Source organism: Mastomys coucha, unplaced genomic scaffold (assembly GCF_008632895.1).
Source record: "Mastomys coucha isolate ucsf_1 unplaced genomic scaffold, UCSF_Mcou_1 pScaffold9, whole genome shotgun sequence".
Classification (NCBI taxonomy): domain Eukaryota; kingdom Metazoa; phylum Chordata; class Mammalia; order Rodentia; family Muridae; genus Mastomys; species Mastomys coucha.
The window spans coordinates 107,724,176-107,749,711 of NW_022196915.1; the positions used below are offsets into that span (position 1 = coordinate 107,724,176).

The 25,536-nt window shown below is 39.2% G+C and overlaps 1 protein-coding gene across 2 annotated transcripts in view; it reads left to right on the forward strand.

The window, feature by feature from the left end:
* The window catches only part of Pcca (propionyl-CoA carboxylase subunit alpha), a 343,795-nt gene that overhangs the window by 237,693 nt on the left and 80,566 nt on the right, over nt 1-25,536 (forward strand). For both annotated transcript variants that reach the window (XM_031361748.1, XM_031361749.1), the window contains one exon: nt 2,607-2,705. In XM_031361748.1, the coding sequence (XP_031217608.1) occupies nt 2,607-2,705 (99 nt within the window). The remainder of the gene's footprint in view (nt 1-2,606; nt 2,706-25,536) is intronic.

Sequence of the window (25,536 nt, forward strand, 5' to 3'; positions counted from 1 at the left end):
CAATTAATGTATCTTTTGTGTTGCCTTTCTTCCTTCTCCATGCCTATTTTCCTCATTATTGCTTTTATATTAGCAGCTCTATGTCCTGGAGTTTCTTTTTAGTTACATTCTATTTTTGGTTGCTTCTTCATGTAGCTTTTATCTCTATAGTGTTATTTTTCTCTTCATTTTTTTTTTTTTTTGAGTTCTACCAGCTTGCTTTTCGTTTCCTTCTGTTATTGTATAATCTTTTCTTTGAACCTTTGTTTTTCTTCTTTGAGCTGTTTTGTTTTGCTTTAAAAAAAAGGGGGGGTCATGTTTCCTATAGTTGCTTTGAGTCTTTGGAGAGCTATTTATCTAAAGTCTTCCTGTGTTTCTTTGAGTAGTTGTTCTTGTGTTTTATGCTCCCAATTTACTTACCTTTTTCTCTTATAAAAATTTCCTCAGCTGTATCTCAAGATGCAGTATTGGCTGTTTTCCGATTGCTGTCCATGCTGTAATCAGGAGGGCTGGCTAGAAACAGAGGCTGCAATTGCTGTCCATGCTGTAATCAGGAGGGCTGGCTAGAAACAGAGGCTGCACTTTTCCACAAGCTAGTCACCTCTGCTCTCTCTGACCACATCTGACCTTGGTTTCCTTTGTGGCAGGCCCTCTTCACATTGGCGTTTGTCACTGAAGAGATAAAACAGTGGTCAGTTTAGTAAGGTTTTTTGTGTGATAAATGAGGAAACATCCTGCCATACTTCATCTTCATCTTTGGTGATTCGGGAGGACTGGTGTGAACAAGATATAAGACATAATACCTAGAATATCTCTGTCCTCTCTGTACTGACTTCCCACTGAAACAAACTGAAATACTTTTTCCTCCCTGCTGGCTTTTTAACACAACTAGGTTTCATCCATATGATGACAGCATCAATAAAATCATTGTATCTATTGTTCACTATGTGTGTCTTGGAGAAATTTGATTACTGATAGGGACCTAGAAAAGTATGTGGTGAGTTCTGGCATAGTCCCTTATTTAATATTTGCAGATATACTTCATTTATTACTAATGTTGTGATATCTTCCTTGATTTGGAGGTGGCAAGATCACAATTTTTTGTTGATTTCTTATCTTTATAAGGAAATGTTGTCCCTTTGTGTCTCAGTCATGTGAGTCTTTCTCATAAGGCCTTCCTACTGCTAGTAGAGAGGAAGAAGACAAACTTCTATGTAAACTAGATTATGACTTTCTTCTGTACAAAGATATTGGTGTTTCAGGCTTCTTTCTCTACCCCTAGACCCCATCAATATAGAGCTTAAATGCATGTGTTTGGGGCATTGGAATATGGTCAGAGCCGTATTAAGATAATGATGGTAGGGTAGAGAGCCTTCCAAGTCTATGCTGCTTGGCTTTGAACCATTAACTGTTGAGTAACAATTCCTGGTCTCATTTGGGCTTTTCTGATGCTATGAGTGCACTGAAAAGACTTCTACTGCCCCTAGTGCCTGTTGTGCACCTACAGCCATGGAATCTCTGTGCCATGTGGTCCTAACTCAGCCTTAGACTTGGCTTATCATCTACTAAGACATGCTGAAAGTTCTAGATTCCTATCATGATTCACTGGAGTCACATTTTAGTCAGCAATGTCATGAAGCCTTCAGCTTTCTTTGGCTATGTCCTCAAGATTGGATCCTTTTAGGGTAGCCAATACTTGACAGAAATGTTCTTGTTCACTGTTGTCTCCTTATCTGTCCCCAGTACGAAAGGCAGTAGGACTCTGGCATCTAATTTTACAGAGTATATGTACAGTTTGGAGAGAGTTGGCAGTAGGGATTGTTAGCTTCCATGCATATTGGCTCTGCTTTAGGCTTACTTTGCAACTATGTGAATGTGTATAGATTTAAAATAATAGTGCCATTTCCAGCCTGTCTCTTATACCAAAAGAGTTAGGAAACAATTTTTGGTCAGTATTTTCAATTAACCTTGATATCATTTCCTTTTAACTACTTTTATGTTACTTACCTAGAAATTAAAATTCTCCCTCTAATTGTATCTCTGATTTGAATAATGATGGCTTTTTTGTTTTTGATGATGATTTGCTAAAAATTATTTATTATTGGCGACTATATGGTAGAACTTTTCAAAGTTTGACTAGATTGGCTATTCAATATCAGAGAGTATTGCCTAATTAAAGTGTGTGTTTAATTAAGATAACAATGCTTAGCCCATCATTAAAATTAGCACTGAGAAAGTTCTTCCTTGGTCCTTGGAGAGGACATTATATGCAAGCCCTGTTGTGTGGGTTGCAAAGTGTCACTGGAATTTATATGCATTACTTGTCTAATTGCAGTAAATGTAGCATGTCCAGCTAGGTTTCGAGTTAGAAGGCTGTTTGTTACTTTCTGGAAATCACTTGAAGCCTCAGTACCCAGAGGCAGCTGTTCACAGGTCCTTCACCTCTCCCCAGAGATGGCTGGGAAGACTCTGTTGTTGGACCTTGTCTTTCATGGCTGCAGCAGTAAACATGACAGGTTGTTTGGAAGCCATCTGTTAAAATGGCTGCTGCTTTGCATGCAGCAGTGAACTTGAGATCAGTTTCCTGTCTGTCTTCACGGTAACAGTCTTATTTTGTGTCACAACAGGTGGAAGTTGATGGCTCGAAACTAAATGTGACCAGTACGTGGAACCTGGCTTCACCCTTATTGTCTGTCAACGTTGATGGCACTCAGAGGACTGTGCAGGTAAATGTTCACATGATTTACTTAGAAGGTTTCAAGTTCAAAATCCTTATCATTCTCCACGTGGCTAATACTGACATAATAAGGAAAAGCTGTATTTTATTATTCATTGTGCCCTTTCTGTAGTTGTAAAGTTTTTTTTTCTTCTTCTTATACTAGAGGATTTTGAGCTATGTTTTAATTTCAGAGAATGTTTTCTGTTTTTCAGAGAACCTCACAAAGTTATTGCACTATATTTTGATGGAAATAAATAATCCCACAGACATTTAAATAATTACTAGATGAAAAGTCATCTTTGCCATTATAAGCCTTTAGTTATAAAGCGTGGCTTGCATGGATTATCATCTTTTATGCAGTTGAAATGATAGAGTCTTCGGTCAGAAGAAACACGACCATGAAGGTTGACTTTCTAGAGCACATGCCTTAGGAAGTTAGTGTTGTAGTTTGAGAAGCACCCAACAGTGGCTTCCTATGAGCACGTGCCTTGAACCCAAGAGTGGATAGCATGTTCTTTGCAATCCTTGACCTCCATTTAAAGTAGAAAACCATGGAGCTAAGCCTCCATGGGCACTTCATACTGAGTCTGGAGGCTCATGGAAAACCAAACACTAAACAAAACCACAGGAAAATGTTGCTCTTACATATGAATAGGAATTTTCAATCTCTCATAGCATCAAATGCTGGTTCTCAATTTTATGTAGAAAACCAAAGAATCACATCTGTTTTATGCCATGTCCATACCTGCCTCTATTAAGAGACTGTGGGTCAGAGGACTCAGATTCTGTAATACATATCTGAGGACTGAATAGTTTATAAGCTGGGCTCAATTGATGTGCTATCTCTGTAGGTCTCAGAAGACTTTAACTCTCAGTACTCAACCTGATGTTTTGACTTCTCTGTGCATACTATTTTTCTTCTATACCTTAACTCTTGCCTCATTTTTTCTACCTTTATAAATAAATTATGAGATAAGACTCTTTGATACCATTGAAAGCTATATCACTACATGCTTTCACACTACTTAAATCTATTTGATGGGCTCAGGGATGTGGTTCAGTGGCAGAATGCTTATCTAGCATGGCCAACAAACACCCTGAATTTGATTCTTAGCATTGCCTAAAACCAAGTGTGGTGGTGCATTTGTATAATCCTGGCACTTGGGAATCGGTAGAGGGAAGATGAGGAGGAGCTCAAGGGCCTCTTTAGCTGAGGAGAGTTGGAGACCAGCCTGGGATGCATGTGACCCTGTCTAAACAAGCAAGTACACAGCCACAAACAAACAAATACTGAAGAAGTGAATAGAATAATAAATGCTTGTGCTGTTACGCCTGAACCACAATGGTCAGTAGGATATTCTTTGTTGGGCCATGTGGGTTGGCTATTTGTATTTAGGTGTGAAAAGACATGGAAGGTTCTAGTCAAGTCTTCCTGCCAGAGTACTCTTTAGTATCGTCCCTGGTGTCTCTGATGGTAGGTCCCTTCATGGCTATTTGACATGTAGAATTTTTGGCTAGGCATGTATTTAGAAAAACCACCAGCACCATTTTCCCTAGAAAATCCATTTTCCTTGGATAATGTTCAGTACATTTTTATTTTTTATTTTGTAAGTCCTTTACTGCAAAAGTATTCATATACCTGAAATGTATGAACCCATCAAGGCATACCCTAGACTTGGTGAAAGGAATTGAGACACCAATACTGTCTAAGGAAGGAAAATGCTGTATCAGCAAAATATCAGATGCCTAAAATCAAGATAAAGAAAATTTTCTTTACAGACAGGAATGATTTTTATGTACAGTCTGTGGACTTAGCCTTTAGAGTTGATTTGACAAACTACCACATGTTCCCACATGTTGGAGTGAGTGTGAATGATAAGTGATGATCACCATGAATCATACACAGTGCTCCTATTGCACAGTGTTCCTACTGCACAGTGCTCATCCTGCACAGTACTCCTGCTCCATGCTGGACAGTGCTCACCCTGCACAGTGCTCACGCTGCATGCTGCACATTGCTCACCCTGCACAGTGCTCACGCTGCATGCTGCACAGCGCTGATGCTGTACAGTGTTCCTACTGCACAGTGCTCACCCTGCAAAGTACTCCTGCTCCATGCTGGACAGTGCTCACACTGCACAGTGCTCACGCTGCACAGTACTCCTGCTGCACAGTGCTCACACTACATAGTGCTCCTGATGTCATGGGGACTGTTTGAAGCTTAATGTATATAGTAAGTATTTTAATCTTCACAAAGCTTTACTCTACAGAGTAGATAATCTCATCATTTGTTTTTATCAATGAGAATCAGTGAGACTCCTGAGAGTAAGAGGAAGTATGTGATTTGCTTAAGGTCTCCTGCTGATAAGATGTGGTGAGAGATTTAGACGCACATAATCTTGCTGTACAGCTTCCTCATTCAGGATCTAGAGCCAACTTAGTGACTCTACTGTGCTCTGCTTCTTGCTCTTGTCCCTGCCAGTTGCTCACATCACATTTTCCTGTCACTCATGCTTTAAATTAGTGCTGCTTTCAAAGTACAGTGTGGGGAAGAATCATCTGCATGACTTGCTAAACTCATGCTGTGGGTACACCTACAAACTTGACTTCAGACTTCTTTACTTCATCTGTATTGCCAGTAGGCTCCTAAGGATGTTCGCCTAGGAGCCACAGTTGAAGAGCTGCTTCACATGTGTGTCATCAGTAGTAACCTGAAAGGGATGAAGAGCCAACTCTATAGCCTTTGTACTTAGTACTATGGACTCTGCTTTGGCTTCAGGCCAATAGGGCTGATGGGAGTTTCCAGTAGAGAAGTGGTATCATAGGTAAACTTCATGGGCACAGTATTACTCCTGTTTCCTTTAAAAAACCAGGTGTATTTACTATGTGCAGTTACTTTGCTAAGGGATGCTATGGGTGATCACCATTCTTCATTGATCAAAAGGGACTGTATGTAGTCCTGTGGCTATGGGATGCCATAGGTGGTCATCATCCTCAGTTGATCTGAAGGTCTGCTCTGACCTTAAGTTTGAACCTGCTGGCTTGCCAAGTTCCTAGCACATGTGACAGCTGACTGGCTATTGGCAGAGGGCAGGTCGGTGCATGGAGATAGAATCTTCTTGGGTTCCAGAATTTCTGAAGTAAGTCTGCCATAGCTATACCTTGATCCTGAGATTTAGATTTCCTTTCTCTCAAACTTTCCCTTTGGTGACCATGGTCCTGAGGCAACTTTCTTGTGTGGTCTATGGGGTCTCTAGTTTTGACCTCCTCAAATTAAAAGAATCTACACTGTAAGATATCAAGACAGATAGAGCTCTGCAGATATAGGCCACCATGGTTCCTGAGACAGCAATGGCAACAAAGGCTCAGAGTACCCACCCAAGGATACTTCTCATGGAAACAACTGTCTGCTGTTAATTGCTCTGGGGAGCACCCACTCTGTTTCTGGCCAGCAGGACACCTGCTGATGGTCTTACATGGGGAGAGCAGCAAACTGTCTGCCTCAGCTGTCCCTCTCCTCTTTTTCAGAGACTTGTTCACATCATGGCCTCCCTCTTACCCTCTGACACTCATTACTCATTGCTTAGAGACGTCTGCTTTGTGGGGCTTGATTTGCCATATGCACCTTGCTGCTGCCATAGCATTTTCTTTTCTGACCTGAGGATCATATGCTCAGAAAGAACCTTGGTCACCATTGATAAGCACCAGTGCAGAGCTAGTGAGCAGTCTGTCTGAGAAGAGTGATTAAAAGAACTGAGAGCACAAACATTGAAAACTATTGAGTAAAATTGAAGCTTCTCTCTCACTGACTGTTTCAAAGAATTTTTTCCTATTCATCTGACAAGTCATTTTTCCTCAAATTCCCTCATTTGTAGGAGGTAAAATGACAGTGTTTGCAATTTATTTGATTTCTCATGCTATGCATTTGCTAGTTTCTCCCCTAGATTTAGGTCTGTAAGTTTGATGTTTACTAAAGAAGAGCTAATGGAAGTCCTGTCATTCTCTTGTAGTTTGTGGAAAGATGCACTTAGAAATCTGTATTACCCAAAAAATGAGGTTATATTTAACAGAAATATGTATTATGTCACTATAGTTTATTTTAAAGATTTGTTTATTTCATTTTGAATTAATATTTGCCTTTCCTTGTGTGTATATGTGCACCAGGTGCATATCTAATGCACACAGAGGCCAGAAGAAGCCATGTATTTCCCTGGAACTGGAGTTAATATTGTAAGCTATCATGTAGGTGCTGGGAACTAAAAACTGGTCCTCTGCAAGAACAACAACTGTTCTTTGCCACTGAGCCATCTCTCCAGCCCCCACAGTTTTAAAACTGCAATAAAATTTATTGAAGTAAAATAAAATTGTAATTTTAATTCCTCAATGAGTTTGAGAAGCCCCACGTGGCTACTCTGACTGTTGGTTGATACAGCTTTCCAGTCAAACCCTTTATAAGTCAGGGAGTGTTTCAGATAAAAATCATATAGGACTTTTCTTTGATTTTGGTTCCATTTGTTTGTTTTCTGTTTCCTCTCCATGTGTTAACTATGATTTTAATATTTATCATTTGAAAATTAGTTGCATTAAGGGGTTGGTAAAGTGCTTGCAATGACCTGAGTCATTGAATGATGACCTGAGTTCTGCTCCCAGCGATTATGGAAAAAGCCAGTCATGGAAGAGCATGCTTGTTATCCTAGCATGGAGGAGTCAGAGGGGGGAGGATCTCTGCACTTGATGGCCTGCCAGCCTAGCCTAATGAACAAGCTCCAAGTCTTTTAGAAGCCCTATCTCACAAAACAAGGTAAAAGGTATCTGAGGAATGATACTCAAGGTTGATCTCTGGTCTCCACACACAAACAGACACACATGAACATGTACATGTATACATAGGTGTAACCTATGAGCATGTTAATGCCACACTGCCTCCTGCACACACACACAAACTAATTGGATTAACAGAATTAATGTAGAATGAATACATGAGCTGGGTTCATTTTAAAGCAAAAGATGGATTTCCTCTCCAGCTAATATATTTTTCCAATTTTAAGTTTAACAAAAATCAGAGCTTTTCCTACAAGATGAAATGATTTCCTGTCTGTAGCACTTGATTGAAGTGGTAAAGAAAATGAAGATGTGCTGTGATCTCTCTAAGTTCACTCTCACTCTCCTTCATGTATGCTAGAACCTCTGCAGGGTAGAGCATGCTTGATTAACAAACCTTTTATTGTCATTTTCAGTATTATTACTATGCTTGTGTTACCTTCCTGTGAAGTAATTCTTTTGTAACCTTGAAAGAGGTTCTTCAACTTTACTTTGACTGACTCAAAAAGTTGTCCATTTCTTATAGTGTAGTTTGTCTGCTGCATTTGCCATGTTTCTTGTTAACATTTCACAGAGTAGATTTTCATTTTGTACAGTCACATTGTCAGACATTCTCAGGCAGAGCCAGCTGACTGCTCTTGGCCTGCTTCTTTGTGTGGGTTTCTCCTGCCCACCTGCTCACAGCAGGTTGTCTTCAGTCTTGAAGAGTAGCTAACCACTTTTGAAAGTATCTGAAGATCCAGCTAAGGTCTAACCGTGCTGCATTGTGTGATAGGGAGCTATTCACAATGTGCTTTTGAAGACTGGTTTTTCCTTCTTTTATTCTTGCTGAAATATTTTCAAGAGAAAATAAATTTATTATAAGTAATTGTAAAGAGCAGTTTGCAGCATTCCTGCATTCTGTGTTGAATAGGTCATTGATATGCAACTAAGTGGAACTAATTTTCCATGTTAAAGCAGATAAATTTGCAACAGCATCACACAAATCTCAAGCATTTACTACAGAATACCAGATTAAATGTATTGCATGTGAACTGATTGGAGTATTAGATGGATTAAATAACATGATAAAGTGAAGCAAGGTAATATTGAATGTCACCCATGCACAGAATGTAAAGGAAGGTCAGTTATGCTACAGGCTGTGTATATTAACTACAGTATATCTACAAGTATGTATATTCACACAGAATTAAACGATTTTTTGAAATTTTAACTGCACCTTCCTGTTTTTAAGTGAAAAATTTTTTAAGGCTTTCCACTTTAGAAAGATGAAAATAAATGTTCTACTTTTCAACATTTTGAATAAAAATGCCCCTCAAAAGATACGAAAACAAACTTTAGTTAGAATCCTAGTTCTTATGTATTTGTGCTGAAGTTAGTATGTGTGTATGTGTGTGTGTGTGTGTGTGTGTGTGTATGTGTGCATGTATGTGTATGTGTGTGTGTGTGTGCACGTGTCTCTGTGTATGAGTGCTTGTGTATAAATGTGTATGTACATGCTGGGGATTGGACACTATCACTGAGCTTTATTCCCAGTCCCTAAAATTAATATTTTAACTGGAAAGTTAAATGATGGGGTTCACCATTTTGCTTATATTTGCAAGGACATGCACATGCACATAAAAGAATCTGCTTCATAACATGTTTTCAGTCTTAAAATAAATGTTTTCGCTGTTTTTAAGATGTTTCTCCTCACCCCCATCCCTCTTAGAAGTAATTAGCTGTTATTTTGTACTGTACGCATGTGATTATTCCAGAGTCACCAAATGTAATATGAACCCATATATTTAGTTGTATCAGATATATAAATATATAACAGAATAAGCAAGGGTTAGTGTTTTTTTCCTAAAGAACTAGGAAATGAAAGAGTAATTATTAACCATCTCCTTTTCACTTTCCTGAAAACATCAATTACGGTTACACATCTTAGGAACAGGCTTCCCAGCAGAACAGAAATAACTGCTTTCACTATGTTTCAAAAAATTTAATCACAGTTTAACAGCTGGGATGTATGCATGACTATAATTTAAGGCATTAACTCCAAGGCAGGGCTACCTGCCTTTGGACAGCAGTCCCAGGAGCCAAGCGCGTCTTGGTCTTAGCAACGGGTTTTATAATTTGGAGATGTTCATTAATTTGACAGAACAGAAAAACAGCTTTCTGAATCCCTCTCCTCTCCACATGCACACATTTTTTTCTTTACGATTAACTAGAAAATTACATTTTAGTAGCTGAGAGAGGAAGAAAAATTTGAAGGGTATAAGCAGCAGCCCTGTAGATGAGGAACAAAGAGTAGCTACATTGGAGACTACTAAGACAAAGCCTGCAGCCTTGCAAAGATATTGTCAAATTGGAAATCAGTGAGGGAGGGAAGAAAGAAAGAAAGAAAGAAAGAAAGAAAGAAAGAAAGAGAGAGAGAGAGAGAGAGAGAGAGAGAGAGAGAGAGAGAGAAAGAAAGAAAGAAAGAAAGAAAGAAAGAAAGAAAACCACCACTATCCTCACCGCCATCCTCACCACCAGTCTCCCTTAGCATTACTTGTAAAGACGAAATCATTTCTGACTTTTTATTCTAGTAGGTATTTTGGGAACCTTAGGTGTGTTGTTCTGTGAGTGTTTTTGCTTTCCTGAGCAGGTAGCTTTGCTAATTTTGTATTTTGTATTTGTTGAAGATGTTTTGTGAACAGAATCTTTTTAGAATTTTCATTGTGAGACACTAGAAAGTGTAGATGTTAGAGTAGACTCAACATAAGAAAAGAAGGGTGTTTTTATCTGGCTTTGAGGTACCATCTTTTTTTTTTTAAAAAAAAAAAAAAGATTTATTTATTTCATGTATGTGAGTATACCATAGCTGTCTTCAGGCACACCAGAAGAGGGCATTGGATCGCATTAAAGATGGTTGTGAGCTATAGTCATCTTCTTTGTAGTTATGACCTGCCATAAACTGAATGCAAACTCAAGGAACCTGTTAGTACTTTTTCCCCCTACTTTGGTTTATTTTTATCTTTATTTGTAGTTTTTTTTTTTTTGATTTCTTTTATTTGGATTTCAAATTTTATCCCCTTTCCCAGACGAATTCCCAGGTGGGACAGTCTCTGGGTGGCCTTTCCTTCAGTCTCTGCTAAGCACTTCAGCTCCATATTTGCTCCTGCGAGTATTAACTTTTTCTTCTAAGAAGGACTGAAGCACCTACACTTTGGTCTTCCTTTTTATTGACCTTCATGTGGTCTGTGAATTGTATTCTGGGTATTTGGAGCTTTTGGGCTAATATCCACTTATCACTGAGTGATAAGTGTGTGTTCTTTTGCGATTAGGTTACCTCAATCAGGATGATATTTTCTAGTTCTATCCATTTGCCTAAGAATTTCATGAATTCATCATCTTTAATAGCTGAGTAGTACTCCATTGTATAAATGTACCACATTTTCTGTATCCATTCCTCTGTTGAAAGACATCAGGGTTCTTTCCAGCTCCTGGATATTATAAATAAGACTGCTATGAACATAGTGGAACATGTGTCCTTATTACATGTTGGAACATCTTCTGGATATATGCCCAGGAGTGGTATAGCTGGGTCCTCTGGTAGTTCTATGTCTAATTTCCTGAGGAACCACCAAACTAATTTCCAGAGTGGTTGTACCAGCTTGCAATTCCACCAGCATGAAGGAGTATTTCTTTTTCTCTACATTTTCACCAGCATCTGCTGGCACCTGAGTTTTTGATCTTAGCCATTCTGACTGGTGTGAGGTGGAATCTCAGGGTTGTTTTGATTTGCATTTCTTTGATGACTAAGGATGTTGAAGATTTCTTTAGGTGCTTCTTGGCCATTCGATATTCCTCAGTTGAAAATTCTTTGTTTAGCCCTGGTTCTCTGGAGTCTAACTTCTTGAGTTCTTTGTATATATTGGATATCCTCTATTGGATGTAGGATTGGTAAAGATATTTTCCCAGTCTGTTGGTTGAATTTTTGTCCTATTGACAGTGTCCTTTTCCTTACAGAAGCTTTGCAATTTTATGAGGTCCTGTTTGTCGATTCTTGATCTTACAGCATAAGCCATTGGTGTTCTGTTCAGGAAATTTTCTCCTGTGCCCATGTGTTCCAGGTTCTTCCCCACTTTCTCCTCTTTAAGTTTCAGTGTATCTGGTATTATGTGGAGGTCCTTGATCCACTTGGACTTGAGCTTTGTACAAGGAGATAAGAATGGGTCAATTTGCATTTTTCTGTATGCTGACTGACAGTTGAACCAGCACCATTGGTTAAAAATGTTGTCTTTTTTCCACTGGATGGTTTTAGCTCTTTTGTCAAATATCAAGAGACTATATGTGTTTGGGTTAATTTCTGGGTCTTCAATTCTATTCAATTGATCTTCCTGCTTGTCTCTATACCAATACCATGCAGTTTTTCTCACTATTGCTCTGTAATACAGCTTGAGGTCAGGGATGATGATCCCCCAGAAGTTCTTTTATTGTTGAGAATAGTTTTCTTTAACCTGAGTATTTTGTTATTCCAAATGAATTTATAAATTGTCTTTCTAACTATATAAAGAATTGAGTTGGAATTTTGATGGGGATTGCATTGAATCTATAGATTGCTTTTGGCAAGATAGCCATTTTTGCTGTATTAATCCTGCCAATCCATGAGCATGGGAGATCTTTCCATCTTCTGAGATCTTCTTCGATTTCTTTCTTCAGACTTGAAGTTCTTGTCAAACAGATCTTTCACTTGCTTGGTTAGAGTCACATCAAGGTATGTAATATTATTTGTGACTATTGTGAAGGGTGTCATTTCCCTAATTTCTTTCTCATCCTGTTTACTCTTTGAGTAGAAGAAGGCTACTGATTTGTTTGAGCTAATTTTATATCTAGCCACTTTGCTGAAGTTGTTTATCAGCTTTAGGAGTTCTCTCATGTAATTTTTGGTGTCACTTAAGTATATGATCATATCATCTGCAAATAGTGATATTTTGACTAATTCCTTTCCAATCTGTATCACTTTGACCTCCTTTTGTTATCTAATTGCCCTAGCTAGAGCTTCAAGTACTATGTTGAATAAATAAAGAGTAGGCAGCCTTGCCTAGTCCCTGATTTTAGTGGGATTGCTTCAAGCTTCTGTCCATCCAGTTTGATGTTGGCTACTGGTTTGCTGTATATTGCTTTTACTATGTTTAGGTATAGGCCTTGAATTCCTGATCTTACCAAGACTTTTAACATGGAGTCAAATGTCTTTTTAGCATCTAATGAAACAATCATGCATTTTTTTTCTTTGAGTTTGTTTATGTAGTGGGTTACATTGGTGGATTTCCATATATTGAACCATCCCTGCATTCCTGGGATGAAGCCTACTTGATCATGGTGAACGATCATTTTGATGTGTTCTTGGATTCGGTTGCCAAGAATTTTATTGAGTATTTTTGCATCAATGTTCATAGAGGCGATTGGTCTGAGGTTCTCTTTCTTTGTTTGACCTTTGTGTGGCTTAATTATAAGTGTAATTGTGGTTTCATAGAATGAATTGGGTAGTGTACCTTCTGTTTCTATTTTGTGGAATAGTTTGAAGAGTATTGGTATTAGGTCTTCTTTAAAGGTCTGCTAGAATTCTCCACTAAACCCTTTGGGTCCTGGGCTTTTTTTGGATGGGAGACTATTAATGACTGCTTCTATTTCTTTAGGGGTTATAGGACTGCTTAGATGGTTTGTTTATCTGATCCTGTTTTAACTTTGGCACCTGGTATGTGTCTAGAAAATTGTCCATTTCATCAAGATTTTCCAATTTAGTTGAGTATAAACTTTTATAATAGGATCTGATGAGTTTTTGAATTTCCACAGTTTCCATTGTTATGTCTCCCTTTTCATTTATGAGTTTATTAATTTGGATACTGTCTCTGTGCCCTCTGGTAAACCTGGCTAAGGGTTTATCTATCAGTTGATTTTCTCAAAGAACCAGCTCCTGGTTTTGTTGATTCTTTATATAGTTCTTTTTGGTTCTGTTTGGTTGATTTCAGCCCTGAGTATATTTCCTGCTGTGTACTCCTCTTGAGTGTATTTGTGTCTTTTTGTTCTAGAGCTTTCATATGTGCTGTCAAATTGTTGGTATATGCTCTCTCCAGTTTCTTTTTGAAGGCACTTAGAGCTATGAGTTTTCCTCTTACTACTGTTTTCATTGTGTTCCATAAGTTTTGGTGTGATGTGTCTTCATTTTCATTAAATTCTAAAAATTCTTTAATTTCTTTCTTTTTTTCTTCCTTGACCAAGTTATTATTGAGTAGAGCATTGTTCAGTTTCCATGTGTATGTGTGGTTTTGTTGGAATTTAAGACCAGCCTGGTGATCTGATAGGGTGCATGGGATTATTTCAGTCTTCTTGTATCTGTTGAGGCCTGTTTTGTGACTGGTTATATGGTCAGTTTTGGAGAAGGTACCATGAGGTGCTGAGAAGAAAGTATATTCTTTTGCTTTAGGATGAAATGTTCTATAAATACCTGTTAGATCCATTTAGTTCATAACTTCTGTTAGTTTTACTGTGTCTCTGTGTAGTTTCTGTTTCCATGATCTGTCCATTTCTGAAAGTGGGTTGTTAAAGTCTCCCACTATTATTGTTTGGGGTGTGATGTGTGATTTAAGCTTTAGTAAAGTTTCTTTTATGAATGTGGGTGCCCTTGTATTTGGAGCATAGATGTTCAGAATTTAGAGTTCATCTTGGTAGATTTTTCCTTTGACTAGTATGAAGTGTCCTTATTTATTTATTTATTGATTGATAACTTTTGGTTGAAAGTGGATTTTATTTGATATCAGAATGCTTGTTTTTTTGGGACCATTTGCTTGGAAAATTGTATTCCAAACTTTTACTCTGAGGTAGTATCTATCTTTGTCTCTGAGGTGGGTTTCTTGTATGCAACAAAAGGTTGGGTCCTGTTTACATATCCAGTCTCTTATTCTATGTCTTTTTATTGAGGAATTGAGTCCATTGATGTTAATAGATATTAAGGAAAAGTGACTGTTGCTTCCTGCTATTTTTGTTGTTAGAGGTGGAGTTATGTTTGTGTGCTTATCTTCTTTTCGGATTGTTGAAAGATTACTTTCTTGCTTTTTCTAGGGTGTAGTTTCCCTCATTGTGTTGATGTTTTCCATCTATTATCCTTTGTAGGGTTGGATTTGTGGAAAGATATTGTGTAAATTTGGTTTTGTTGTGGAATATCTTGTTTTCTCCATCTAAGGTAATTGAGAGTTTTGCTGGATATAGTACTCTGGGCTGGCATTTATGTTCTCTTAGGGTCTGTATGACATCTGCCCAGGATCTTCTAGCTTTCATAGTCTCTGGTGAGAAATCTGGTGTAATTATGATAGGTCTGCCTTCATATGTTACTTGACCAGTTTCCCTTACTGCTTTTAATATTTTTTCTTTCTTTAATGCATTTGGTGACAATGCATTAGCATGTGACAGGAGGAATTTCTTTTCTGGTCCAGTCTATTTGGAGTTCTTTAGGCTTCTTTATGTTTACGGACATCTCTTTCTTTAGGTTAGGGAACTTTTCTAATATAGTTTTGTTGAAGATATTTACTGGCCCTTTAAGTTGGGAATCTTCACTCTCTTCTGTACCTAATATCTTTAGGTTTGGTCTTCTCATTGCATCCTGGATTTCCTGGGTGTTTTGGGTTAGGAGCTTTTTGCATTTTGCATTGTCTTTGATTGTTGTGTTAATGTTTTCTAAGGTATTTTCTGCCCCTGAGATTCTCTCTTTTATCTCTTGTATTTTGTTGGTGATGCTTGCATCTATGACTTCTGATCTCTTTTCTAGGTTTTCTAACTCTAGTGTTGTCTACCTTTGTGATTTCTTTATTGTTTCTATTTTCATTTTTTGATCTTGGATGGTTTTGTTCATTTCCTTCACCTGTTTGATTGTGTTTTCCTGTAATTCTTTAAGGGATTTTTGTGTTTCCTCTTTAAGGGCTTCTAGCTGTTTACCTGTGTTCTCTTGTATTTCTTTAAGGGACTTATTCATGTCCTTCTTAAAGTCCTCTATCATCATCATGAGAAGTGACTTTAGATCTGAGTCTTGCTTTTCCAGTGTGATAGTGTGTCCAGGAATTGTTATGGTGGGAGAATTGGGTTCTGATGATGCTAAGTAACCTTGGTTTCTGTTGCTTCTGTTCTTATGCTTACCTCCTGCCATCTGATTATCTCTAGTGCTCTCTGCCCTCGATATATCTGACTGGAGCCTGCCTGTTCTTCCTGCAATCCTGGTTGAGTCAGAACTCCTCAGTGTCCTGCTTTCTCTGTGATCCTGTGATTCCAGGATCCTGTGATCCTGAGATTCTGGGTATGTCAGAGTTCCTGGGAGTCAAGCTGCCTCTGAGACCCTGAGATCCTAGTGTGACCAAGCTCCTGGGCTCCTGTGATCCTATGATCCTGTGGTCCAGGGTGTGCTAGAGCTCCTGGGAGTGGAGCTGCCTCTAGGGGTTGTGGGACTGGCTGCCAAGTTTGAGCCTAAGGTAAATCAGGGCAGGCAGACCAGAAGGAATCCAAGCCACTGATCAGGCAGGGTTCCTGTGTTACTGGATCCTGCTAGTCCCAGTTACTCCTGGTGGTGTTGAAACAGGTGTTGTGTTCCACTCACATCTAATCCTAAGATCCTGGTCATGCTAGAGCACCTGGGAGTGGAACCTCCTTGGGGGCTGTGGGGCTGGCTGCAGAATTTGTGCCCAAGGTAAGCCGGCATAGACCGGAAGGCCTGTTAGTACATTTTATCTCTGGTTATATACTCATTTGATATAATTAGTGCATTTAGTGTGTTAAGCTATTCTATGTTCATTATTATTCACTTACTTCTGTTTGCCTGGGAATGAGTGGAGCCCTCCTTGTAGGGCAGGATGATGGTGCATTGATGCCCCCTCCCAGATGGGAACACCTGGTGTGGCCTAGGCAGTTTATACACAAACTTATCCCAAGGCAAAGTCATTTGATAACTGCTAGCATTAGGTAATAAACTATAACAAGCTGGTTTTAATTAATTAATTGATTAATTAATTTTTCAAGACAGGTTTCTCTGTGTAATAGCCCTGGCTGTCCTGGAACTCACTTTGTAGACCAGGCTAGTCTCAAACTGACAGAGACCCTCCTGCCTTTAGCTCTGCCTCTGCCTCCTGAGTGCTGGGATTAAAGGTGTTGACCACCAGTGCCATACTATGAACTGTTATTTTTAATATGTAAATTATTTTTGCTTAACTGACACATAATGGTTGACTGTCTTAGGGCACTTTGTGCTGTCCCAGCACATGTCAGTTGTGTAATGATCAGCCATGACAGTTCAGCTTAGCCAGCTTCTCCCACAGTTGTCATTTCTCTCAGAGACCATTTCCAAGAGAACACGTGAGCTTGTTTTCACACTCTTGGGCTGTCAAAAGGTTAGAATAAAACATGTTATAGTTCCCTTAGCAGAAGCACTGAGGAAAGCCACACTGTAAACCCAGCCTCCATCAAAGCTTCAGGTGAGACTGGCAGTGTGGGATCATGACAGAAGTGAGTTCAGGCTGCTCCAAGTGAGTACTGTAGTGCAGTCACACATGTCCAATGACCATGTGGGCAATGCCTGTCTCTGAAGGTCTTCTCAGAGATAAAATGCTCAAACTTCAGTGTACATGAAAATTTTAAGACTTTAGTAAATTAGGCATGGTGGCCCACACCTTTAATCTCAGCACTTGGGAGGCAGATCTCTCAGTTTGAGGCCAGCCTGGTCTACAGAGTGAGTTCTAGGACATCCAGGGCTACATAGAGAAACTCTGCCTTAAAAACAAAAAAACTTTAGTAAAAGATGGATCTTAACAAATGAGGATCACCATGTGATTTCAATAAAGAACAATTTCAAACTGTCCTTTAAAACATTTCATTCTCAGTGTGACACCTGATGTATAGACCACAACCCAGGGCAGGTCTCATACCCAGGAGTAGTCAGCCAATACAAACTGTACTTGATGGGTTCAGGATGGGGGTGGGGGTGGGGGATGGATAGAAAGAGGGGAAGGGAGGGAGAGAGAGGAAGGAATGAGAATAAGGATGAAGCTGGGTTGGTAGAGAAGTGCGGAAGGATCTGGGGAGAGTTGTGAAGTGATAAAACACATTGCATGAAGTCTTAATGAATTAATAATATTAGTTAAAAATCTATTACTGACAGTGGTAAACCAGCAATAATAATTGTACTTGGTCATTATATTTTAAATTTGTCCCCAAAAGGAAGTCCTTTGCTATATATATAAAGTTCTCTCTTATTCTAGAAGTAGTTATGTAATATCCTCATTGTGGCCCATGGTCTCAAAAGGCCAAAATGCTAACTCCATGGCTTATTACAGAAAAGTTGCTAAAGTCTGATCTAGACCAAGATGATAGCAATTGAAACAAGTGATGTGATTTGGTGGATATTCTGGGTGGGGACAGCAAAGATTGGCAGATGCATTATTTACTGGGTGTGAAGGAAATTAAAGGGTTAAGGGTGAGTAGTGAATGTTGATTTTTTTTTTTTTAACATGGACCTAGGAGAGTTATGGAGGATCAGGTCTGAAGAAGGATCTGCTGATCAAGTATTCTTCCTGGACTCTGCTTGGTCGAGAGGTGCTTTAGATATGTAAGGGTTAGTACCACATGAGATGAGCAGTTGACCATGTATCCCAGAGTGATGCTGAAAACAGAAATCTGGAAGCCATGAAAAGTAGAGTAGGTCTGTCATATGCAAAGCATAAAGGGGCTGAGTATGGTGCTCACGCCAATAATCCCAGATGAGGCAGGAGGATGTCTGGATTCAAGGGCAGCCTGGCCTATAGAGTGAGATGTTGTTTAAAAAAAAAAAAAAAAGGAAAGGAAAGGAAAAATAGGCCCTTTATTTTAGTCAGACTCTATGATTAACTTAGGACAGGTTGAAGACCTTGAATTCTAAAGAAGAAATGTAAAAGGTAGAAGGCTCAGCTGTTGTCTCTGCAGTATTACTAGCTGTTTTACCAAGGAGGTTGGAGTTTTCTTTGGGAGGTGGTAGAAGTGTTCTGTATATTGGTCATGGTGTTTTTTTGCAATTTTATACAACCATCAGAAGACATTAAATTTTAGGCTATATGTGGAATGTAGCTTTTAGCATAGGTCCTACTCTTATAAAGTTAAATCTTAAAAATATTATATGTGTTTGTTTATTATATAAGCATGTGCCATGATGTCAGGGATAATTTGTCGGCGTCACTTGTTTGCTTTTACAACCTAGGCATCAAACACCAGTCATCAGGTTAAATTTTAAACTATGTTTGTTGTAAAAGGGCAAGAAACATGGATCTGGATGGAACCCACAGGGAAGAATGTGGATAAATGTGTAGAGATGAAGCCAGCAGGCAATACCAAGGAAACTCCAAGGAAATAGGAAAAATTCCAGGAGCCTGACGTGGACTTGAGGCCAGTCTAGGACGCTTTTGGATGTGGGAGTGAACTCTTCTTTAGAGTATTGATTAATAAGGAATTGACAAACTAGACCTAAGATATGGGAAGATACCAACTGAAGATGACCTCACTGTGTATGTCTTAAGACAATAGTGGCTACTGCATCTTTGCTCATGATTCTGCTTTTTGTTTCCTTTGGTTTGGCCTTACTTCTGAATAACTATTTCTTGCATTTAAAAGTATTTCTTGAGTTTTTGTCCCCATTTTAGGAGATAGTATCTTTAATTTTTGGATTATGATTTTCATCTATTTAGCATTTTTTGTCATGGTATATCATCTTTTGTGTGATTACTTTTCTGTGCTTTCTACTTTTTTGTGTAAGTTTATATGGATTTGGGGCATGACAATTTTCTGTTGTTCAATTTTACTTGAAATTAGTCTCTTTGTAGTTTGTTTTTGACATTTAGAAGTGGCATATTTTTCCCTTGACTCTTTCTAACATGGAGTAGTGGAAAGAAAATTTACACATAGCTGGGAAAATCCCTCCTCTAAGGGTAAGGGAGTGCATGGACTTTCTCTCCCTCCCTCCATCTACCCCCTCCATAAGCCAGTGTACTGATATATCACTTACTCACCAGTGTTCTCATTCCTCCTTTCCTAATTTTTTGATGACTACACTACTAAGTTCAGCAGCCAGACTTCTAGTTTGGCATAACTTGTGATTCAGGGCTGTGCTTCTGGCTTTTGTCTTTCATAACCTGAACACCCAAAACATTCTTGCTGACAACTGATATTGCATTTCCATGTCTACACCATTGTCTTGTGTGTGGTTGGCGTTAAGGAGAAAGCACAAGACACATGTTCCCAGTCCACATAGAGCTCCCCATCTAAGGAATGGTCATGTCAAAGTGGCCACATTCCCAGTCCACATAGAGCTCCCCATCTAAGGAATGGTCATGTCAGAGTGGCCACATTCCCAGTCCACATAGAGCTCCCCATCTAAGGAATGGTCATGTCAGAGTGGCCACATTCCCAGTTCACATAGAGCTCCCCATCTAAGGAATGATCATGTCAGAGTGGCCACATCTCATACAGAAGAAACATGTACTTTTAATGTCCTCCTCTTTAGTTCCCTTCCTCCACAGAATGAAGGTCATCTTTCAGAGTTGCATCTCAAAGACGATTGGCTCTCTCCATGCTGTGTATCTTCAACTGCAGACCATCAACTATTCTAAAGCAGAGCTGTGTAGGAAGTTTAAGAGGTTTATCGAGCTGAGACTGTGGTTCAAGAGCGACTGCCTAGATGCACAGGCCATGGCTTCTGTCCCCAGCACAGCAACAGAACCTTGTACACACGAACTGTTACTCCACTCTCCAAGTGCTTCCTGCTTCCTGTACTGCCGATTTCATCTCTCAACTCTTCCTGTTCCTGGTCACACTGAGTTACCTGCCCTTCCTCCAACTTTCCATGCTTGTTCCTCATCAGAAATTCATATAAACTTTCTATAAGCACAAAAGCTTTTCTTTTACTTCCTTCTGTAACATTCCTGTTAAATGGTTTTTAGTGACTTTTTTTTTTCAGAGTGCAGTTTAGGCACAAGCTGAACCCTTATTAGTTATAATACTTCAGGATGTTCATTTTATATACTTAATATGTGATTATTTTATTAAGATTATTTAATTTTTTATTTTATTGTATAAACTAATTTATTTTTTTACACTCCATATTCCATTCCCCACACCCCCAATCCACCCTCTGACTGCTCTACATCCCACACCTCCTCCCCAACCTCTGTCAAAAGTAGCACTCTTGTTCATCTCCTAGAGTTATTATTGAATTAAAATATATAATGCATATAATATACATAGTTAGTGACTTATTTTTAGGAAGGGGCTCACTGCCCTGCTCTGGAAGCAAGAGAAAATTTGAGCTCCAGCACAAATGATAAAAAGCACAGCAGTGCCCAGGAGGCTGAGACAGGAGGATTGCTGGCCAGCCACTATAGATGAATAGGTGATCCCAAGGTCAGTGAGAGACCTTGTCACAAAAATCAGGATAGAGAGCAATTGAGAAAGACAGAGTCTTCTGACCTCCACACATGTGCACATGTGTCATATAAACATGTAAACATGCACACATAAACAAAACCTCCTTTATACATGGCAAATTGCCAGGTATAAGTGATTCAAATATGCATGTACGTTATGAACTGACTAAGCCAACCTAATTAAGATATGCACTACCTCAGTTTCCCATCTGTTTGTGGTAGGAATACTTAACATCTGTTCTCTTAGCAATCTTGAGTGACATGATGCATGGATTGATATAGTATGGGATTCTTGGAGCTGACCCACTGAGCTAACACTTCCACCCTTTGACTAATCAATCACTCTTTACCAGTCACCACCTGCTTCTAGGAGGTCAGCTTTTAAAACTTCTCATGTGAATTTTTCCTTCAATGAAGTGTCCTCCGTCTCTTTTGATTAATTTTGGTTGGAAGTCTATTTTATTAGATGTTGGAATGGCTACTCCAGCCTGTTTCTTGGATCTGTTTGCTTGGAAAATCTTTTTCCAGCCCTTTACTCTTGATGTTGAGGCATGATTTTATATGCAGCAAAATGATGGATTCTATATTTGCTTCATTATGATAGCTTGTGTCTTTTATTGGGGAATTGAGATAATTGATATTGAGAGATATTAAAGACCAATGATTGTTCATGCCTGTTATTTTGGTGGTGGTGGTGGTGTGTGTATGTATGTATGTATGTGCCTGTATGTGTGTATGTGTGAGTGCCTGTGTGTGTTTGTGTGTGCAAGCATATGTCTGTCTGTCTGTCTGTCTGCCTCTCTCCCTCTCTCTCTCACACACACACACATACACTCTCTCTCTCTCTCTCTTTCTCTCTCTCTCTCTTCTGTGTGTGTGTGTGTGTATGTGTGTGTGTGTGTGTTTTCTGTGATTGGGTCATTTCCTTTACCATACTGCCCTTCATATTTTTCTATATTATTGCCCATGACAGGATTTTCACTATTTTAAGGATGAATTGTGTTAAGTTTCAAACTCAGGATAAGCACCTGAGGTGCCTATTTAGCATATAAAGCAGACCTGCCTCTAGGTTCTCCCTGCATCTCTCAGCTCTAGCTGTTACAGGGTAAGGCTGCATACCCCTCCCTCTTCCCTGAACTGTGCAGACCTGAGGCTAGGCTGTCCGTTCCCCTGAGGCTCCTTCTGCCGAAATCCAGATGTTGTGGGTACCTACCGACCTGGCTGCTGTACTTAGTTCTCCTCTTTCCCTTCCCCTTCCTCTCCCCCTCTCCCCACATGGTCCAGGGTCATCAGCACTCTGGACTCTCCCAGATGTATCTGCCTCTGGCTATGTTTTCCTTATATCTATAATACACCTTCTCCTTCGCCATACCTAGGAGCAGTCCTGTCCTGTCCTGTCCTGTCCTGTCCATTTCACTCCTTTTTTCATTCATCTCCAGGACAAGTGGCTGAGGTGCCTATTTAACAAAAAGTATTCTATTAGTATGTTTGTATGTTCACATAAACATACTCACACACAACACACATATGTATACATTATATTCATATATAAATTTCCATTAGTATATGTATTTTCCTTATTCACTGATGACCACTTGAATGGATTCCAGAACTTAGAGGTTATACATGAGTCTGTAGTGGCCATGACCATGCAGGTATCCTGTCCTAGTGCTGACCTCATTTTCTTTAGGGCACCCAGTGTCATATGTGGAATTCTCTGATCTTAAGTAATTCAGAGGCCCCCTCCATCCTGTTTTCCTTTATTGGCTACATCATGCTTATTTTTAACCACCAAACTTTAGTGTCTAGCATAAGCCTTCTGTAACTCTTCTGGGAACTTGTTGATCTATCTTCTTATCTCATAATACCTAGTACATTTTGGTATGTGAATTTATCATATTGAGGCATAATTAATTATTTTATAATTTGTTGTCTTTTCTGTGGTAACCTGGAAGGTTGATCTTTTTTCAAAGATTTATTTTTTTATATTTGTATTTTGTGTGTGCATCTGTATGAATGTATGTTACATACATGTGAGTGTCTGTGGGGACCAGAAAAGGCATTGGATCACAGTGCTTTAATTTTAGAGGCAGTTGTTTAGTTTCCTTGGGAACATCATGCTAACTTCCATGCTGGCTTTACTCATTGGGTCTCCTACCAACTATGTGAGGGTTTCCACATTCTTGCCACCATTGGTTTTCCCACAAATTGAATTTATCAGTTCTTACAGGAAGTCCTTGTCTATACCATATCCTGTATTTTCTCTATAACTTTCCCTAGTGATGTCAAAGTTTCAGATCTCATGTTAAAGTCTACGATCCATTTTGAATTGATTTTTGTGCAAGGTGAGAGAATAGAGTCTCCTTTCTAGTCATGTGGTTATCTGGTTTGCCTGGCACTATTTCTTAAAAAGACTGTCTTTATCCAGTGTGTCTCTGGCACCTGCATTTGTTTCTTTTCTTGTTTGTCCAAATACATGACAGAAGCAATTTAGGGGAGAGAGGGTTTAGTTTACAGCTTAGGAAAGGAAACAGTGCATCAAAGTAAGGAAGGCATAGTGGCATCAATGACAGCTGGTCACACAGTGTCCAAAGCCGGGCTGTGGAGAATAGACAGGAAATGGGGCCAGGCTATAAAACCTTAAGGCCTTCCCCACCCTGCTCATATGTACTAGATATGCAATATGTACTTGACCGTTCTTTGGGTCTTAAACAACTGGAGCCAAGGCTATCCCAAAAGCTGTTGCCTGTACCTGGAATATGTTCTACTAGCTGGGCTGCCTTGTCTAGCCTCAGTGGGAGAGAATGCATCTAGCCTCACAAAGACTTGAAGTGCCAGGGTGGAGAGGATACTCAGGGGAGGGGGCCACCCACTCAGAGGAGAACAGGTTGGGGGTGGGGGTGGGAGGTAGGGGAAAGAATTGTGGGAGGGGGTGATCAGGAGGGGGTCAGTGAGCAGGATGTAAAGTGAATAAGTTAAAAACAAAAAAAACCTAAAAGGAACAAAACAAAATAAAACAAAACAAAGACAAAACCTTGAGCTCTTTCCTAAAGGCTCCTTATTGGATGGAAGCAGTGCCATAGTCTGAGGACTGGATTTCCACACATACATTTGGGAAGACCATTTTGCGTTTAAATCATAGTAACACATTAGTCAAATAGCAGTTAGTCCTGTAAATTTGCTTCTGGGTTCTCTGTGTCATCCACTGGGCCACACACCCGTTTTTGTTCAGTGGTTTGCTGTTTCGTTATATATGTAATCTGAAATTGGGTACTGTGTTGGCTCCAGCAACTTCCAGTTTCCTCAGGAGCTGGCTGAAGAGTCTCACAATCTTTATTATTTACATAAGAATTTTAATAGTTTTTTTCTGTTTTTCTACTATAATTTTACTTACTAAATTTTACTTTCCTCTGCCAACAGTTTGCCAGTAGTCAGCTTGTGTGTGTGTGTGTGTGTGTGTGTGCATGCTTCTTTTTCTTTTTTTCTACCCCGTGGGCTCTGGGTTTGGTCTCAGCTTGTGTGGTTTTTTTTCTTTACTTTTTTCTTCCTGTGGGCTCTGGGCTTGGCCTCTTGATCATAGTCATGGTTCTTGAGAGTTATGATATTTCTGCTTTTTCTTTATTGATGTCTGAGATAGAGTTCCTTCACCTTGTCTTTTATTCTTGGTAACTTTTTTCTTCTGCTTTCTCTAGTCCATTGGTGGTGCTTTTCAGTACATTTATTTGGTTAGTTCAGTTTTTAATACAGTTTTCCCACTTCTGACAGCCTATTTTTTTTTTTCAGAATCTTAATTTCCTTGCTGAACTTGTCACTCATGCTGCTGACTTTCTTACACAGGCTCTGAGCTGAATTCCTGACTTCACTAAACTGCTTGTTTGAATATTTTTTTAAGACCATTGATCAATGTTCAATCTAGACTTTGAATTCTTTGTCTAGTATTCTGTCATTTTAGTGTCCTTGGATTTGGTTACTGCCATCATGCTACTCTAAGGAGTCATATTAACATGCCTTTTCACACTTGCTTCTGGGCTGGGATTTATTCATCTATTTGGATAGAGTTCTCTTTTGATTTTATTTCAAGTTCTTAGTGATGAACCTTCTCTTGAGAGTACAATCCTGGTGTTACTCAAAGAGGAGAGAACCAGCTACTGTAACAGTAATACTAAACTTAACAAGGTATTCAATACACTTAAGATCATTAAAGCCAATTAATATGTCTTTGACCACAGAAAAACTGTCAGGCTGGGGAGATGACCCATCTGGTTAAGGGACCTGAGTTCATATCCCATGTGCCCACATAAAATCAGACACATGAGAGTGGTAGGCATCATGCTGTAATGGGGCTCGGAGCAAACCGCTGACGTCCAAATTCAGGGATAGACAGTGTCTCAAAGTAAAAGGTGAGGAGAGACTGAAGAAGACACCTGATTCCATCCTCTGGCTCCACATATACCACAAACAAACATGTCACCTCTACCTTCCACACAGGCCATAAACATACATGTCACACATACACAGAAACCAGTAGCATTATATAAAATTTTAAACAGAGGAGAAAATAAT